This window comes from Phyllostomus hastatus, unplaced genomic scaffold, assembly GCF_019186645.2.
Source record: "Phyllostomus hastatus isolate PE091 unplaced genomic scaffold, TTU_PhHast_1.1 phas_scaffold_1066, whole genome shotgun sequence".
Taxonomy (NCBI): domain Eukaryota; kingdom Metazoa; phylum Chordata; class Mammalia; order Chiroptera; family Phyllostomidae; genus Phyllostomus; species Phyllostomus hastatus.
Genome location: NW_025334004.1, coordinates 31,891,751 through 31,910,670, shown reverse-complemented (window position 1 = coordinate 31,910,670; position 18,920 = coordinate 31,891,751). Strand labels below are relative to the sequence as shown.

Sequence of the window (18,920 nt, the reverse complement as noted above, 5' to 3'; positions counted from 1 at the left end):
GCCAGGGGTCCGTCCCCGAGCCCCTGGGAGTCAGCGTGCTCGTCGGCTCGAGGTCACGGCTGAGCACCCGCGTGCATCACGCAGAGGCACCCCTCCGACCCCCCGCGTGGAGGCTGCTCCTTCATCAGAGGGCGCCTCCGGACAAGGCCCGGGCCCGGGTGTTTTCCGATACTGGGTGTGCAGCGCTTGTGCAAAGTAACGCTTACACACGGCAGAAAGCAAGCCCGTGTCTCCCCGGTTTCGGGGAAACTGGGAGACGGAGACTTCGTGATACCGCGCAAGCTCCCAGGTCCGGCTGCGGGCGGGCACTGCAGAGGCCCCTGGGGGCAGAGTCCAGCCGCCGCCCAGGACGCAAGCCTGGGCCATCAATCTCAGCTGTGAGCCGGGGCTGCGGCCGGTCAGGACCCCCCGGGGAAATGGATCTGAGGCCCCCACACCCTTCCTCCAGCCCCCTCAGGGCTGACACTGGGAGTCCGGGGAACCCTGCCCTGCGCCCCCGTGCACTCTCCCAGCTCCAGCAGGCCTCCCGCCCGCCCTCCGACCGCGACACACAGGTCGCCCTGCTGATGACACCCGTCCCTTCTCCTCGGGTGCGCTCTGCGGCCCCCCGACCTCCGCAAGGGACACTTGCTCCGCAGCATCCCCAGACTGCCGGCCGTGGGTGGGTGCCCCGCCGCCCTGCGCGGGAGGGGCCCTCAGGGCCAGAACGCGCGCGCACTCACCCCGGGCAGCCGAACCGCCTGCTCCCGGGCCCGTCCTCCCCACCAGACAGGGACCCCGCGAGGGCACACGGTAAGTGGTCTTGGTCTTCCCTGAGTGCCCCGCGCCCAGAAGGGGGGCTGCCATGCGGACGCCTCCGGGTGCGAGTCAGCCGATGGACGCACGAAGGAACGAATGAGGTAGCTCAGAGACACTCTCTCTGGAGGCGGGGCAGAGGCCGCCTCCTCCCAAACCGCTGAACTGGGCCCGAGGACCTCCCACGCACATTTCAGCGGCTCCCCTGCGTGGTGAAGTAAGGGTTCTCCAGTCCGTCCTTCCGAACAGCTCGTTCCCGGGAACACTTCTTCACCTGGGTCTCAAGTGCGTTTCTGCCCCCCCCTGCTCTGTGTAACGGCTCCCACACCAGCCACCGCCAACGCGGGGGACACGGCACACGCCCCACAGCGTGCACCTGTTCAGAAAGCCCCCAGAGTGGTAAGAAGAGGCAACAAGAGATCTGACGTGTAAGGTGATGGTGCCAGGGCGCCACCCAGCTCCAACTCTGACTCTCTTTGTGTGTGCACACACGTGTGTGTGTGCACATGTGTGTGCATGTGTGTGTGCACATAATTAAAAGTACTTTAGAACACCGGCAGGGGGAAAACGAGGCCTGTCACCCAGGCGGGCGGACAGCATACAACAGGAAACGTCGCTAGAAACGGAGGACAACACCCAGCAGCACCCCCCACTTCTCCCAGCTAGTGGGGCGCTCGCACCCAGGAACTGGGCTGTGTCCAGGGGAGGGACAAAGGGGGAGCCTGCGGGGACCCTCACGCGCTGGTGAAACTGCGGCCGGACTGCGCATTTAAAGGAGCTCCGCAGAGCTGCCGCACCGTGCACAGGTGCAGGAGAGCCCGAGGCCCCGGCAGGTAACCCAAACACCGACTTTGAAAATGTAACCATTAATGCAAGACTGTTCAGGCCATGATTATCGACCCTTTGTCCTCAAGAGACGCTCCCCTCCACCTCCTCACTGGCAGGGACTTCCGAGTGCCCCCCCCCCCACGGCCCACCCGCGGTGACCCACGGCCAAGCGCCTGCCCCACAACACCAAGGTCGAGGACGGAAAGCAGGAGCGAGCCTCGGGGCGCCTTGGGCACAGCTGGTCCCCCGCCCCCCCCCCCCGAGACTGCTGCTCCCAGGGGAGGCGGGAAACGGGGGTTTCAGGTTCTGCTGTGGAGGCAGCGCGGCCGCAGAGGCAGGAAGCCCGGGGAATTGGATTTCTGCTCAATCACTTTTCTCCAGCCTCTCGCTCCACGCCCCCTGCCCCCCCTCTCCCCCGCTCCCAGCATTCCTAGGCCCGAGCCCCGCTGAAGCTTTGCGCAGAGAGGTCCCGGCTGGGCTGCAGCCCCCCGCACCCCGATTCCTCAATGGGAAACAACGGACCCGAGCCCTGCAGTGTCTAGGAATCCGCATTTCTGTCTCCTCTCCGCACACAGGCGGTTCTGAAGGGGCTGAAGGGCTGGGAGGTTCTTTACATCTTTGTGCCTTTCGCGCTGCTGCTGGAGTTCTTCTCCCAATTAGCACGGGATACTATGTTGCTACAAAAGTAACAGTCGTTATTCTCAACTGGAAAGACCCTAAGCCGCTGAGGCAGGGGCACGCAGACTATCACCCACGTCAGACACTGCCCCCAGCTTGGCTCTGCCCTGTGCACGAGGTAGGAAAGGTTTTCACCGTTTCCTCAAACTGAGATGCTAAAACATAACCGGACATTACTTTAAAGTGTCCGGTTCAGCGGCATTTCAGGCATTCACAAAGAGGTGCATGAGCAACCCTACCTAGCTCTAAAATACGTCCAGCACCCCAGAGGGGAAGCAGACACCCATCCGGCGGTCACCACCCCCCACCCACCTGCACCCACCGACCTGCTTCCCAAGTGCAGGGACTTGCCTGTCCCGGGCACCCAACACACAGAGCATCGGGGATGTCTGTGCTGGTGCGCCTGGCGTCCCTCGCTCGCTGACGGAACGTTCCAGAGGCCCGTCCCCGCTGGAGCACGAGTCAGGCCCGACCCCCGTGCTGGCTGACGAACACCCCGGTGCGCGGACGGCCACGTCCTGTCTGCGTGCTCGCCCACTCGCGGGCCTCTGGGCCGTTTCCACCCGTCGGGTGTGGGGAACGGCACCGTCCGAGCCCTCAAGTTCAAGTGTGCTTGTGCCTGAGCGCCTGTCTCCAGCTCTCTGGGGCGCACTTCTGGGCCGCGAGGCAGACCTGGGAGCGGGACTTCCGGGTGCCGTTTACTTCTGAGGAACTTCCGAACTGTTTTCCGATGTTTACATTATTCTAAGGTTCCATTTTTTTCTCAGTGGTTCCATAGACACCTACAGGGCACCCTCAGTGTTGCCTCTCGGCCTGCAAGGCCTGAGCTATTTACTCCCGGGCACGTACCTACACGTTGCCGTGTCTCTGCCACACGGAGCCGTCGTGCCGCTCCTCCCGGCTGCGCCACGCCCTCCCTCCGACGCACTGCACGCAGGTGGCCCGCTTTGATCTCCGAGATCTCATCTGATCTCCGCGTCACCCCCTTGCGGGGCAGGGGAGGCGGGCGGCAAGACGACCCCTTCCCAGGGGGCCAGCGGGCAGAGCTTCCCTGGGCCCCCCACCCGCCGGCAGCAGGAGCCAGCGCTCACACGGCCACCCTCCCCCCCTCTGTCACGCCCGGCCCTCCCCCTGTTCCCCACCTGCGGCCGGGGTCCCCGCAGTCAACACGCCGGCGGCAGACTCGGAAAGCACGTTCTGGGGACGTGGCAGGTAAAAGGACTAGAGAAGTCGTCTCATGTCGATGTTGAGAGGGAAGGGAAGCTTGGGGGAAATTCTAGGGACAATAAAGCCACAGCAGTGCGGGGGTGGTGTCCCCAGGCGGTCGGAGGGGCCCAGGAACGGGGGTGCGTGGCTGAACCGCCGGGCCCTCCAATCTCACCACGTGTGACCGCTGCATGGGGCCAGGCACCCTCCTTCTTCCTTCAGACGGGGCCCCTTTTAGGGAGCCTCCCGCAGTCGGGGGCGGGGAGCCTGAAAGCTGTTGAACACCACCACCCACTGGAGCACCGAGCTGACTCCACCGCCCGTCCTGGGAGGGCCCCCCGCCCCCCACCCAGGGCGGTGACTCCCCAGCAGCAGGGACCGCCAGCTCTGCAGGCGGCTCCTGGCGCTCTGCCGAGATGAACTCTCTCTGCCCCTGTGCCAGGAACCACACCTGTGCCAGGTGCGGGGCGCAGGGGAAGGAACACGGCCCCCGCCCTCTCCTCGGGACCCTCCGCCCAGCAGGGACGCGGACAGGGGCACTGCCTCCCCGGGACAGCAGCACGGGCGGCGGGAGCCGCACGGGGCAGCCTGCGGGAGGCCCCCATCCAGCCCGGGTGAGGCGAGAGAGGGTCCCAGGTTGGGCAGAGCTTGGAAACGCGAGGCAGGCGGGAGGGGAGGGTATTTCCAGGCAGGCAGGGGAGCACGTGCAAAGGCACTGTGGCGTGTCAGGGCACGCGGGGCTGAGCGCCTCGGGGCCCGGGCGCAGAAGTGCCTCCAGACGCCACCGAGGCCGGGAGGGCTGAGCCCCGTCCCTCCTGCTCCTGGGAGGACGGTTCCCGCCCCCACCTCTCCCTCCGCTCGGCCTCCCCAGGCTGACCCTTCGGGCGGCCGCCCCAGAACACACCGTGAAGGAACGCGGCCGCCTGGCCACAGGGGCCTGGGGACCAAGACGCAGCCCTGCCTCTGGAAAACGGGCCGGACACGCGGGGTGTGCGGGGGACTGGGAAATAAATCTGGCGAAGTTAATAGAAAAGCACAGCCATTTGGAAGAAAAATAATCACATTTCCCTCCAGCTAAATCATGACTCGCCCCTGGTAAAGTCAATTACGTTAAGGAAAATCAGTTATTATTTCAGAAAGGGGAAAAAATGTCTGAGAGCTCTCTGTATGCCGGCAAGGGACAGTCCCAGAGCAGGTCCGTGCGTTCCCTCCCGTCCCCCTCTACGGTGTCAGCGCGGCCCGACCGGGGATTCTCGGGCAACGGGGGGAGTCCCCTATTTCCTGGTCCTGGACACGTCTTTCCTGGGACCTGACCTCTCAGAAAGTGTCTTTCCTCAGACCACCCCTCTTGGAAAGCGAAAGAAACACAGGCAGCCAGGACACAGGCCCCAAGACACCCCACCCCCATGGCCCAGGCCTCCCAGCCACACCTCCCGAGCCTGTCCTCCGAAACACGCCCTTCAGCAATCAAGTCCTGCTGGTTTGGGCCTTTCCTCCCCAAACGCGCAGGGGAGACGTCGCCTCCCAGAGCCCGGTCAGAGCGCGCGCAGCCGCAGACCCCTCCAGCGTGCTGCCCGGGGACGGGATCCCCCCACCCCGGCGCTGTGCCTCGGAGGGTCTGGGTGGGAGCCCTCCCGTGCCCAGGGACACGGGGCGGCGTCTGGAGCCAGCTGGGGTTGTCGCAACCGAGGAGAGGGCGCTGTGATGGGGACCTGGTGTGGAGAGGCCCCCAGGGCACAGACAGCTGCACCTCCCCCCGGACCAAACTGATCCCACCCAGGATGTCCCCCCCTGACGAGAGACAGACCCAGGGGAGCTCCCGAGCTCTGCCTCCTGGGGCCTCTCCGGAGGCCGCCGGAGCAGCCGGCCACTGCTTCCGTCCGAAAGTGAGACTGGGCGCTGGGGAGAGACTTACTCAACTGGAGGTTCAGTCTCGGGCAACACAAGTCTCCAACGCAGACTCCAGGAAGAACGGAAGAAGCTAACCGGTACCGGGCACGGAGCAGGGGCCGGTGTGCGCCTGGCTCGCTCTCGCTCCCCGGGACTGCTGGGCAAGGTGAGTGTGGCCGCCAGCTCTCCGAAGGACAAGGCCTCAGGTGGCCCCCTCGCCCACGCTCACCTGGCTGGGGGGGGTGGCGCTGAGCCCCCAGGAGGGGCGGAGTGTGTACGGCTGCACACCTGCAACCTCGGGGCATATCCCACAGGCTGAGAGACAACACCTGCTTCTCTCCCCCAGCGCCCAAATGAGAATTTAAAGAGCAGACAGACACCTGTCGAGGCCGAAACCACCTGCCCTTTGCAGGCAGAGCGGGCCTGGGGGTCTGCACGCAGCGGAGGCTGTCCCGGAAGAGCCCTCTCCGAGTGCGCGCCCGATGCGGACGAACACACTTGAATGCGGACAACTTCCTGTCCGGGTCTCACCTCCCCAATCCTGCCGTCCCGTCCCGACCCAAAGACAGGGCAGGACCAGGTTTCAGCAGAGAACCCAGTTCCAGTCCCTGCGTTGGGCCCTTCAGAGTGGGGACGGGGGGGGGGGTTCACACAGCCTGCCCGCACCTCTCACCTCCCCCTTCCCAGGTGCCCCCGCAGCTCCCGGGACCTGCGACCTCACAGGAAAAGACCACCCAGAGGGTGGCCGCTGAAGGCAGAGCGAAAATCCGGAGGGAGAGTCCTAGGTCATGATACTCAGACTGATCTGGGCAGAGCTGTGCCCCCCCCCGATGCACAGGAATGGTGGGTGCTAACCCCGCACCTCAGGAGGTGACCATAGCTGGAGGTGGTCTTCAAAGAAGTGATGGAAAGTAAACAAGTGAACGAATTCATTGAAAACAAACGCACAAATTCACAACTTCTCCAACAGAGAGCCCTCCCGTCTCACACCCTCGCAGACAGCTATCTGATGACACACGTCACCGTTTCTGGTGGGCAACACACTGAGGCTGTGGCTGAGCGTGCCACAGGTCACGGCCACGCACGCGGAGCAGAGCACTTTTCACCTTCAGAACACTTGAGTGTAAGCCACCCGCGTGAAGACACGCCGGCGCAGTGAGAAGCGGTCTCGGCTCCGGGGCCCGGAGCACACGGATCGGCACTCACGCGTGGGCACAGACACGGGGGAGAATCGGCATCGGACACGGCAAAAAACGCAGACGGCGTAGAACCTAAGCCTGTCCCCGGGGCCGCTTCAGGACACGCTGAAATGCACAGTGACCTTGTGACTGCAGCAGCGCTGCAGAGGGGACGGCGCCGAGAGACGCCTATGGGTGGGGTGGCGTTTCGGGCACTGTCACGTGGGTGGGCAGGGGCTCTCCCGGACAAGGACGTCGTCCCCAGGGCCCCGGGAACGGCCTTATTGCACTGTGGTCCCGTCCTGTGCCTCATCGTAATTGTCAGCTCTTCCGTCATTCTGCAACTTGAAGTGAAAGCCACTTAAAACACTGCCTGTATTTCTTTCTCAGTGAGCGGGGTCCCATGAAGCCACAGGATGGGCAGCCCTCACCCAAGCTGACCCGGGCCCTCACAGGAAGAGATCGGGGCACAGACACCCACGAGAACAGCCGTCGGCAACCCAAGGGGAGAGGCCTCGTGAGAAACCAAGCCTGCCGACACCTTGACCTTGGACGTCTGGCCCCTGGGACGGTGAGAGGAAGCATGCCTGCTGTCCAAGCCCCCGTCTGTGGGATCCGGTGAAGGCAGTGAACTAAGACACGCATTTGGTGCGTGGATTTGTACAGTGCATCCCCGTATTTCCCAGGGCGAACGTAGGAAACGGTCCGTCCGGCTTCGCATAGCAACGCACCCAAACCGCCTTCAGGTGCAGCCGTCATGTGGAATCCAGGCTCAGACAGCTTCTCGGCCCCCACCGGGTCCCGTGAACAGGAAGTGACCGTGGCAGGGCTGCAGCCCACACTCCCGCCCCTCACTCGGCCCCGCCCCCTGGCTGACCTCTCTGCGACCTTCTCAGGACTCTGAGCGGGTGTGAAAAGGGGGCGTCTGGCCTGTAGACACAGCTGAGCTCCACGCCTCGGGACCCGCCTACCAGCCTTCAGGCCAGACCCGGCCCTTCTTGGCACAAACTTCACAGCTCGGGGGCCCGGACCCAGCTGCCCCTCCTGCAAGCACCGCCCCCACCCACGGCCTCCCCTGGTCCCACGGCACAGGCACCTGCCTGCCGGGCCACCCCCTAGACTAGACCGAGACCCGCTTCCCGGATGGGCTGCACTCAGAGAGACGCGCACCCCACCCCGAAGGGCACACCGCGGCACTCCTGGGGGGCTGGCTGAACACACAACACAGATGGCACCAAATGCAGGTAAGGTGACAGAGAAACGGGGCCACACCTACAGGGCCGTGGGGGCCGCTAACCAACACCGCCCCTCTGCAGAAGTCTGGCCATCTCTGCCAAAGCTGAGCAGGCGGACTACCGGAGGCCTCAGCGGTGGCACACCTGGGCACGGATCCGAGCACGAGAGGGCTTCTGTCCGCACAGAAACCTCTCCGTGAATGCTTGCAGAGGCTTCGGGGGCCTCAGCCCAAACCCAGAAGATGTCCTTCCGGGTGAGTGACCGGTGGGAGCCACGCCTGCACCGCGCTCACACGGGAGGAGGAGCCAAGCATCCGTTCGCCCGGCCGCCTTGCGAGCATCCCGAGACTCACGCTGAACGAGAAATTTTTTACAAAGGCAACCCACGATTTTGTTCGTGTGACTGTTGAAACAACCAAGCTACGGAAGTGGAGAACCAGTCAAAGTTCACCGGCGATGGTGTGGGAAGGAAGAGGGCAGTGGGCGCGGCTCAAAAAGACGACAGGACGCCAGGTCCATTGGTCGGCCTCAGACCCTCGGCAGCACTGGTCCTGACACTGTACTCTGTTTGCAGGACGTGGCCCGGGGCGGGGCGCGCCACTGGCCACGTGTGTGTGTGGGATCTCTCGGCACCATTTCCTACCGCTGCCTGGGTCTACAGCTACCTGAAAACACAAAGGTAAGTTAAGAGAGAGAAACCTGAACTTCTGAGGGACGCCTGACCTTCCCACCAGAATACAGACCCCAGGGTTCTGGATCCCCAAGGTCTCGGAACAAAGCTGGAGAGCACATCGGGAGGGCGGGCGGGAGGCAGAGAGAGCGGGCACTTGCGCCCGGCACAGGCAGGCGCCCTCTGGCGCACCCCGTGCAGGACTGGGCAGCTGCCTTTTCCTCTCCTCGGGGTCCCACTGCCTGCGTCCTCCGGGACACGAGACAACAAGGGAAGAACGAACTATTCGCAACGAGACAACCCTGATCGGACGTCTGATGCTCTAGGCAGACATCGGCACAACGCCCGATGTTAAATTTTTACACTGTTTCCAAAGTAAAATCGTTTGAAGAAATATAATATGCCCTAATTTGGTTTTTCTGCAACTCCAGTGAACAAAAATGTCTGCACTTCTCTTTACTTACAGCCAGATCTAATTTTCTCCCCCCAAGTAGCAGCTTGCTTGCTGCTCTAGATAACAAAAGAGATCTCTCCGCAACTCCCACACTCCCAAATTTATTTGGGCATTACACTATTCCTAGCAATTACCGTCACTCGGCGCTAATGCGAAGGCACGCAAGTCGCGCCCCGCCCCCCCCCCGGGCCAACGTCACTCCCCCCAAAGACGGGGGCAAGACACACCACTAAGAACTCAACTTTGGAGCAAGAGCACTCTCTCAGCGCCCGGGACTTAAATTCACACAGGAAATCACTTGCCGCTACAGTTCTAGGCCGCGCGTGATTAAATTAAAAATTAATACAGCGGCCCTGCACGGTGTGCTGGGCCAGCGTTAACGCTGCGAGTCCTCCCTTCCCCCCGCCCCGCCCCCGCAGTGGCCACTTCCGGGATGAGAAGACGGAAGCAAAGAGGACACGCGACACGTGGCGTTTGCCCACTTCCGGAACGAGGGCCGGGAGCGGCAGCGTGCGCGTGCCCGGCGGCCAGCTCTACGCGGAAGAGGCCGGACGGAGCCTGCGCCTGCGCACTCGGGTCCCCTGCGGCTCCCCCCGCTTCACGGCCAAAGGGACCCACTGGGCGCTCACACCCGTTTGGTCTCTACCACTGCCCGAACAAACCGCCACACCCTGGGCAGCCCGAAGGCTCCCGCACTCACTGTCTCACTTCCCCGGGCCAGACACCAGTGGCCCCCGGGGCTCGCAGCCAAGGTGCCACCAGGCGGGGCTCCCGTGGGAGGCTCTGGGGTGGCTGTCTCCCGGCGCATCCAGGGTGTTGGCAGAATCCAGCTGTGAGGGGGGGACAGGGGTGCCCACTCCCTTGCTGGCTGTCCTCTGGGGGCCTCTCTCTGGTCCTCGCAAGTGGACCCCACATCTCAGGGCCAGACGCTGCGCGCCGGGCCCCTCCCTGGCGCCGGATCTCTCCAACGCGCCAGCCTTGTGCTTCGGGGCCCCTCTCCCACGACCGGCCGGAGGGCCCGCGTGAATATCGCAGGGTCATGTCCTCCCCTCGGTGTCATACCTTGATCGCAGCTGCAAAGTCCCTGTGCCACGTCACTCTTCACGGTCACGGGTTCTGGGGAGCAGGGCATGCTTGTCTGGGGGTGAGCCTCACACACCAGCCTCCAGTGAGACTGGAGAACGTGCTGCCTACTCTTACCCAGGCGTGGGGATGGGATCTGCTGCGTGCACACAGTGTTACTGTGTCTGGACAGAAGACCTGCCTAGCTGCGGGGGGGCGGGGTGGTGATGGAGAAGTTCACCTGGCCCAACCCCTCAGTGTGACAGCTGTATCAAAATGTCAAAATTCACGCCTGTGCTAATAAGCCAGGTCTGTAAACTGACCCTCCAAACTCAAGTCCAGGGGGAGAAATAAAAAGGCTGGTAAATCTCCCGGGGAACCCCCAGAAAATGATTGGGGGGTGCAGGGGGCAGAGGCAGTAGGGACACAGACCAGCACTTCCTGCCTTTGCTGAGGAAGCAACACATCACCTATTTACTGCTTCCCCGAATAAAGGACTGGAGTGTCTCATCCGCAGACAATGAACTCTAACAGATTCCAAGCACTTGCAAACAATGAGCTGTGATTCATGTTTCCAAATGAGATGGAGTTTTATCATTTTCTTGCCCCTCGTGAGTCATTCATTAGCCAAGCCAGTGGCCGAGTGGAAGCGTGGCCCACACACAGACACCCCCCCCAGGGCCCCTCCAGGACAGCACAGCCCTGCCCTTAGCCTCCAAAACACAATGGCTGGGGAGGAAGAAAGCCAGTAATTTTCCCTTCGGCTGACACGGCCAATTAGCGAGTGGGACTGAATCCCTGCATCCAGGGCTCACACGTTCCGGGTCAGCACCCTTCTGGAGACCAGCGCAAACTCACGGACAAGGATGCACCCCGCCCTCCTCCCTCCCTGCACAAAATCACGGAGCCCCAAGCCTGGGGGCCTCCCTGGCAGGGCCTCTAGGTTCTGAAAGCACCTTCTGGGACTGAGTGATTCGTGCCAGCTTCCACGCAGGTCAGCAGGCTCCTCCCCACCTGGTGCAACTAAGCAGAGCAACCCACTGCCCTACCTGAGAGCCCCTCCCTTCCTAGAACTGCCCGGAAAAACCTTCCATGGGGCTTTCTTTGGAACCTTTCAAACACAGAGTTTTCTTAGAACTAAAGTATTAGCCAAAGTTGCGATGTCAGAAGTCACCACGGTGAGAGGTAGTGAAGCTTCCAGAAGGTGTGAGACTTAATGCGGAGGCTCTGACCTCGCCCAGGGAGGAGACCCTGCCCTGCACGTGCAAACCTTCCCTTTGACCTTGTGCAGACAGAGGAGCTCCTCCACAGGTGTCCAATCTACAGCGTCCTCACTGGCACCATCCAGGCTGCCCCCGTGCCGAGGAAGGGCGTCCGAGCATATGAAAACACTCGGATACTCTGGTGGCCCAAAGAGGAGCCCCTCCCCCATCTCCTCTGACAGGCACAATGGGGGCCTGCCTGAGCTCTAGAGGGAGGCCAGGGTTCGAATCCAGATTGTAGGGATTACCCATGCACGAGTGTGGGTGAGCCCCTGTGCAGTGGCAGTGACCCTGTCCCCACAGCACAGGACCGAGGATCCAGCCCTGGGCTAAGGCCAGAGCTCTCCCCGCCTCCTCAGCTTGCCTCTGGCGGGTCCCCAGAGCCCCAGCTCCTCCTCCACCTCCCAGTGCCCGTTCCCTGCAGGTCTGTACCCAGCTCTCTCCTCGCACGGGTCGGCCCAGCAGCCCACCGCACCACACCCATCCCAAGCAGCATCTCTGTCCCAAACCTCCCTCAGCAGATGCAGATACATGGGGACACTTATGTCAGGAGGTGCCCTGGACCGGATCCGCCTGGAGGCACACTGGGTGCTGCTGCTTACTGGCTCAGCCCCCAGAGGCAGGACGCCCACCCCTGCAGCTGGCCCTGGTGCCGTGTCCGAGCCTTGGTTTCCTGGTCTGTACAGGGGAGTGGGAGGGGAGCCCAGCCGCAAAGGTCTTGAAGCAAGGAGGCCCCCAGCTCCACCAGTGGAACAAGTCAAGTGTGATCTAGGACTGTCTCAGGATGGTCCCCATGCCGATGTCCAAGCTGGGTCTATGGCATGTCCCTGACACCTAGCAGAGATAAGCAACTGGGGTCACAGAAAGGGGAGCCCTGAGGACTAGAGCCACCCTGGAGGCTTCCCAAGGTCAGAGAGTCAGGACTGAACCAGACCAGCAGTGAGTGTGGGCAAGACACTCCTGGAATAGGGACTCGACTGTGAAGACTCAGAGGTGAAGATGGGGACCCTGCGGAGGACAGGACCCGGCAGGCAGGGGAGGCCAGGCGAGGTCACAAAGGCCTTACAAATCAGGCAGAAGCAGGTGGTCCGACTCCTTAGGCCTGCCGAACAGTAAAGGGGACGCTGAGACCACCCTCCGGGCAGCCACTGCCAGTCTCATCTGCTGGGCCAGCCCGAGAAGGCCGGGACCCAGGCCCGCGGGGGCTGCAAATCCCCCGAGAAGGGCAGCAGAGCGCACAGGGCCCGGTCTGTTCGTTTTGCGGCGGAGAAAAGCATCGTCCTCCGGCACGGATTCCGGGGTCCGAAATGCACACTTGCAACAGACTCCCCCCACTCCTCTCCTCAGGAAATGACAAAGCGCGGCGGGGCCGCCAAAACAGGTCCCGCCCTTCCCAACCCGCTCCCCCCGGGTCCCGGGGACACAGGGGCGCCTGGCCGCTTCTCTGCGAGGGTCCCGCGCGGTCCAGGCGGAGCCACCCAGTCACGGGCGGCGGCGCGATCTGATGGGCCCGCCCGCCCGGGTCGCGCAAGCCACTTCCCACTGGGGAACAGCACAAGTGTTCGCTTTGATCGCGGCAACTTGAAACTGTGCTAAGGGGGCCCCAGACGGTGAACACAACTCCATCCGAACAGCCGAGAGGCACGCAGACAATGACCCGGGCTTCACGGCCGGGCCCAGCGAAACGCAGGCTTCGCCGGGGGCGGCGCGGGACCAACGAGTTAAGGGGGCGGTCCCGGGCGGCTGGAAGGCTCCGCCGCCGGGGTGCTCGCCCGAGAGCTGGATGTCGGACGGGGATACCCGGGAAGTGACACAACCCGCCCCCGACCCCGCGTGTCCCCAGCCCGGCCCGCCAGGAGTCTCGCGGGGGCGCGGGGAGGGGCGCGGGGACGGCGCGCGCCTCGGGAACGGAGTGGGCAGTGCCCCGCGCCCGGGTGCGCTGGCGCCGGGGCGGGCGAGGCGGACACGCTTCCTCCCGCCCGCGCCACCCCCCCCGCCCGCGTCCCGCGGAGTCCCGCCGGGTCCCCCGCCCGGGAGCGCCGCGCCGCCGGGGGAAGTCGGCGCGAGCGGCGGGGCAGGTCGGCGCGTGCTCACCCACGCCGTATTTCTCCTCGCGCTTGGTGGGCACCCAGCGCGTCATGGCGCCGCGCGGGCCGCGCGCCCCAGGCCGCCGGGACCGCCGCCGCCGCTGCTCGGGCAGGAAACTCGGCGCCTAGGCCGCCATTTTCCATTCCTTTCGGGCCGCGGCAGGATGGGGAGGAAAAAGTTTGCCGCGGAGGCGGTGTCATGTGGGACGGGGCGGGCGGAGCGTCGCGGGCCGGATGGGAAAGGCCGGGAGCGCCGGCGAGAGGCGGGACGGCCCGGGGCTGCGCGCCCGCCCTCGCGCCCGGACCCGGGCCGCCGAGCTCCGCGCCAGCCGCCCGCGACTTTGGAACAACTACCCCTGCCCGGGGGACCCCGCCGTATCACCGCACGCCCCCAGCCTGTTCCCCCACATTCATTGCCCACGGACACCCCCCAAAGGAGCTCCCCAGCACCCCGCAGGGGCGTCTTCCTTTCATGCTCAGCGGAGGTTCCCCTGGCTGCAGTGAACCCTTCTGGGGACTGGATGTGGGGCAGGGAGAGGGCTAAGCCCGCGGGGGGAGGGGCAGGGGCATTCTAGGCGACTTTTGAAGCATGTGGTATGCTGGGCAAGGAGTTAGACCCGTGCCCCGGGATATAATGTCCCCAACCCAGGCTCAGCCTTGGTGGAAGGCAAACCCAGGAGGTCCCCTGGAAGGAGCCTTCCGCAGCATGTGGTTCATTCATGTGACAAACACGAACTGAGCACTGACCCAGTGCCTGGGTGTGCCAGGGGCACCAAACTAGCCAGGCTAGGGGCTGGGGAGGGAACAACAGGTGGGTTGGCTCTTAGTGCTTGGGCGGGACACCTGTGTAGGTGGCTTCGGCGCTGGCCAGACAGTCCTGTGCAGGGAGGCAACCCTTGCTGGAGCGTGGAACAGTAACCCACGGAGGCCAGGCGGGAGGGGCGGGCTAAGGGCGGGAGACCTCAGCCTCCTTGGGTTTGCAGAACCTCTGGGGTTGTGAAGTGTAGGGAGAGAGGAAGGAGGGAAAGGGGCAGGCGGGGAAAGGGAGCTTCCGGCCAGGCCTAGCGCAGGCTGCAGGCCCCTGAGGAATCTGGTCTTCTCCTAGGAGGTCAGCTCTCAGCCCTGCCTGGTTTTCACGCCAGTAAAAGTCGGGGCTTCACATTTCTCCAAGGCAAAACTCAAAACAACAGTCACACCTATTTATGTTTACCATAGTCTTGAGAAAGAATAGAGAAGGGAAAGGAGGCAGCCTCGGAGTGAAGGCAGCCCATTAAATGGGGTCAGTTCGGCTCCAGGGAATATTAACTGTCTTCTCTCTCCTGACCCTGAGAACCAATGACGATGGCAGTAGGCCTGGGCGCCTTTGAGGACCGGGGGACGGAAGGTAAAAGGGACGAAGGGCCCCATGGAGTAGGGACAGCGTCGGGTGGTGGAGCTGAGCAGGCGGCCGGTAGGGCCCAGGAAGAGCTGAGTGGGCCCCCATCCTGCGGCAGAGAATGCCCATCGCCTGGACAACCTGCGGCCTGACGGCTGGTGGTGAGTCAGCCACAGAGTCGTCTCGAGTGGCAGACCTGGCCTTACCGATAAGGAACTTAAGCCCTACGGAGAGAGGGGCCTGGGCTGCAGCCACGGGCACTGAGAGCCTTCCGTGGGCATGTGAAACCCCACAGAGGCTCGCGGCCGGATGACCCCCTGGAGGCCAAGCAGCTGTGAAAGTGAAGCCGTGGCAATGGCCTGGCGGCCCGACCTCCTCTCAGCAGGTTGGGCCCAGGCTTTAAGGACGAGCAGAAACCAGCTAGGTGCACGGCTGCAGGAACCGCGTGTGCAAGGCCCTGGGGTGGGAACGACACAGACCTTCAAGAGCTGGAAGGTGGGCGTGGCTAAAGCACAGGGCACGCGGGAACGGGGCACAAACCCAGCCTGCAGCAGACGGCCTGCTGGGCCCTCCTGGGGATTCAGATTCTGCGAAGAAACCCTGGAAAACAAATGTTGGTTATACTCGCCTCCTCTGTCATGCCCACCTTCAACTCTGGTCGCGTGGCTATGTCACCACACAAGGGTTCGCTGCCAGGCGTGCGATGAAGCCGATACTATGCCACCGGGTTTTGGAAAAAGAGCGATTTAATGAATGCTAAATCGGCCCGTGGGTGCCACGGCTCGAATCTGTCCCATTCGGGGTTCAGGGCAGGTTTTCGGGGCTCAGGGGAACAGGCTTTCCCTGGAGGACCTTGGAAGTTGGCCGTCTAACCTGCGAGGCTTTAGCACTGCATCTCCCAGGACAGGGCACGCTTCCCTCCGAAAGGGTTCCGGCGTGTTCCAGTTCCGGTTCCGTCCCGGGCCTTTGGTTCCGGGGGCCGCTGGGGGGGCCGAAGTTGTCTGCTCTGCGCATGCTCGGGCGGCCGGACCTGCGATTTCGGGCTGTAGTCTCTGCAAAGCTTTTCAGGAACTTCTTAGAAACGGGGCAGGACCCTTCGGAGCTGGTGCCGCGTTCCCGCTGCGCAGCGGGAAGGTGCGCGCTGCCGTCTGTGGAAGGGCACACGCCTGGGTTGTGGGCCAGGTCCCTGGTTGGGGGCGTGGGAGAGGCAACCTACTGATGGATGTCTCTCTTACAAATCCACGTATCTCCCCCTCTCCTCCCTCCCTTCTCCTCTCTCTGAAAATAAATAAAATCCAAATAATAATAATAATGGTAGCAGGGCTTAACAGGGGTGGGGGCTTCAGAAAAAACAATTCTCCGATCTCGGGCAGTGCAGGACTGAGATCCCTGAAAGACGGGAAATGAATGGGGTGAGCCCTCTGCTCGGTTGCCCAGCTGGCTTCCCGGAGGTGGTGTCTGGGCTGCAACACGGGAAGAAGAGCTCACCTGGGCCCAGGGCCCCACGGAGCGGGAACAGTGTTGGAGTTCAGAGAAGCCAAGGCTGCCAGGGCCGGCAGGTAGAGAAGCCGGGAGGAGGGGCCGCCCACACGGGGAAGGCGCCGGGGACCCCCAGCGGTCTGCGCGGAGTCTCTGATCTTGACCCGGGCACGCGGGAGGGAAAGGAGGTGAGTCCAGGTCAGCGCCCACCTGCGAAAGGCCCGCTGGGGGCTGGCTGCAAAAAGGACCCCAGGAAGTATGGACCCCAAACACAGTACCACCAACCCCTCCCCCCTCCCGGGTGGGACAGGAGGAAGTCTTCCCAAGGCTCCCACCTTGGGGGGGCGGGCTCCGTGCATTCTGAACTGAAGGATGCTGCTCTGGTCAGTGGTAAAGCGAAAAAGCAAGCTCAGAACGAAACGGCTGAGCCACTCAGCACGCCAGGACAGGGCGCGGCACCGTGTAAAAGAAGACAGCGAATCCGGCGCCCACTGTGTGAAGTTGCCGTGTCTGGCATCCAAGCCAAAAGACAGCCCGTGGCCGGCGGTCAAATCCAGACGCAGAAAAGACAGGGATGGCGGAATGTGCAGACAGAACCCCGTCATCCCTGTGCTCCCTGTGCCCCAAGACGTGAGATAGAACACGGAGAGAAAGGGGAGAAATGGGGTCCTGGATGTGAGGGTTCTGCTCGCGCCTGCTGCTGTTCCTGCAATGGGGGAGGGGCTGGTGCAGGGTGTCGCTGAGCAGCCTCCTTCCATCTGGGAAACGCTGGGATTCTCGCCTCCTCCTCCCCTCACACTTGCTCAGATGAGGCCTTGCGGTGTCTGGTCCTGCACGCGCTCACTGCTGTGCGCACGGGCACAGGGCCACCTTGGCCGTGTGACGTGGTGGTTGGGAATCCGGGTGGGCACCTGCTGGATTTGTCTGTCCCCCTCCGTCCCCGCTTCTCTCTTTAGACATCACCATGCTGGTTGTCATTTGGGGACCCACTCTCACATGCTGAATCGTGACCCCCCCAAAATTCACATGTCAAACACTAACCCCAAGGACTTCATAATGTGACTGTATTTGGAAATGGGACCTTTAAGGGGGGATTAAGTTAAAATGCGGCCTTCGGGGTGGGCCCTGATCCCATCCGACCGGGGTCCTCCTAAGAGGAGGAAGCTCGGGCACACACAGAGACACCGAGGATGCGTGCACGCAGGAAAGACCACGTGAGGACACAGCCACGCGGCGGCCACGAAGAGAGGCCTCGGGGACAAACCAACCACCGACACCTCAAACTCAGGCACACTGGGAGGTGTCCATTTCTCCTCCCTGGCTTCTTGCAGTCCCCCCCAAGGGCGCCGCTGGGGTCATGCAGCCTCGCCCAGAGCCACCTCACGAGCCAGGGACAGGGTGTGGGCCATGGCACTGCAGGCTGGCCCTGCTCCAGGTCTTGCTGTTGCCATCGGAAGGTTCCAGCTGCAGAAGCAGCACTTCCTCTTCTGAGCCTCACAGCGGGGCCCTTGGCCCCGAGGTTCCTCCTCGGCCCCCGAGGAAGGTCTGGGTAAATGCCAGCCAGCCTGCAAAAGGCCACTGTGGGCAGGCTCCGTCCAGCGTGATTACAGCTGGCCCACTGAGAATGCACTGGCAGGTGCACCGAGACCTCTCTTCTTCACCTGCCCCGCGGGCACCCCACCTCCCAGGTGACAACACGGGGCTCCTGAAGGCTCTCTGTGGGAGTTCACAGCTGGGGAGCAAGAGGCTGGGTTGGGCCCCATGCTGCAGAGGGACCACCACGCACAGACACTGGGAGAAGACAATTTCTGAACATCGAGGAGGGACACCTCAGGAGAGAGCGACCCTGCGGGCACCTGGGTGTCCCCGGTTAGGGGGAGAGCCAGAAGGGTGGTGACAGGGTGTGATGAAAATCACACAGGAAAGGAGAACTGGCAGATGAGTTTATTTAAAAATGACCAGACCACCATTCAATGATGGCGAAAAGGATTCAGCCAAGGACAGTGGGAAACCATCGTTGGAAAGACGATGTTAATACCCTGCCTGATTTGAAACCGCAAATAAACCATAATCGCGTTGTCTTCGCACAGCAAGAAAAGTGAAAGGAGGCACGGTGAAAGCGTCTGACCGTTTGAGAGCCGCAGCTCGCCCCTTGGGGCTGTGCCTCGCAGCCAGGCACAGCCCGGACCCCGCCTTAAGGGAGCTCGGGCCGTGGGGGGGGTCCCGTCGTGCTGCTTATGGTGAGGATGTCCGTGCATGTGGAGATGTGACTTGTTTAGCTTTTGTTCTGTTCGAGACACGTCGGGTGCGGGCAGGCCCCTGCCTCTCCCGTGTTCCCTCGGACTCCCGTTTGGGCGGGATGAGTCGGACCTCTGGAGAGGACAGCCGGGCGGCCTGGGCAGTGGGTGGGCCGGGACCCGTGTCAGACGGCGCTGACCGGCTTCCTGCCCTTTCCCCGGCCCTCCTCAGGCCCGTCTGCAGCCATCTGGGTGGCTTGCCCTTCACCGGCCTCCCCTCTCCTCTGTTTGACATTGACCTTCGTTGACTCATCTTGACACAGTGCTGAAAGTACCCTTCAGAGCTTCAGCCCCAGCTCTCATTAGCCTAGAGAGTGGACCCTTCTGTGACCTGCTGGGTTGTGTGTGTGTGTGTGTGTGTGTGTGTGTGTGTGGTCCTCTGTACAGAGTCATTCAGCTTTTGTTCATTGCATTACTAGTGTTT

The 18,920-nt window shown here is 63.0% G+C and overlaps 1 protein-coding gene across 2 annotated transcripts in view; it reads right to left on the bottom strand.

Annotated features, from left to right (window-relative positions):
* The window catches only part of DOCK1 (dedicator of cytokinesis 1), a 345,843-nt gene extending 332,330 nt beyond the window's left edge, over positions 1–13,513 (bottom strand). For both annotated transcript variants that reach the window (XM_045853767.1, XM_045853768.1), the window contains exon 1: positions 13,353–13,513. In XM_045853767.1, the coding sequence (XP_045709723.1) occupies positions 13,353–13,398 (46 nt within the window). In that variant the 5' untranslated portion in view covers positions 13,399–13,513. The remainder of the gene's footprint in view (positions 1–13,352) is intronic.
* Positions 13,514–18,920: the final 5,407 nt, after the last annotated feature.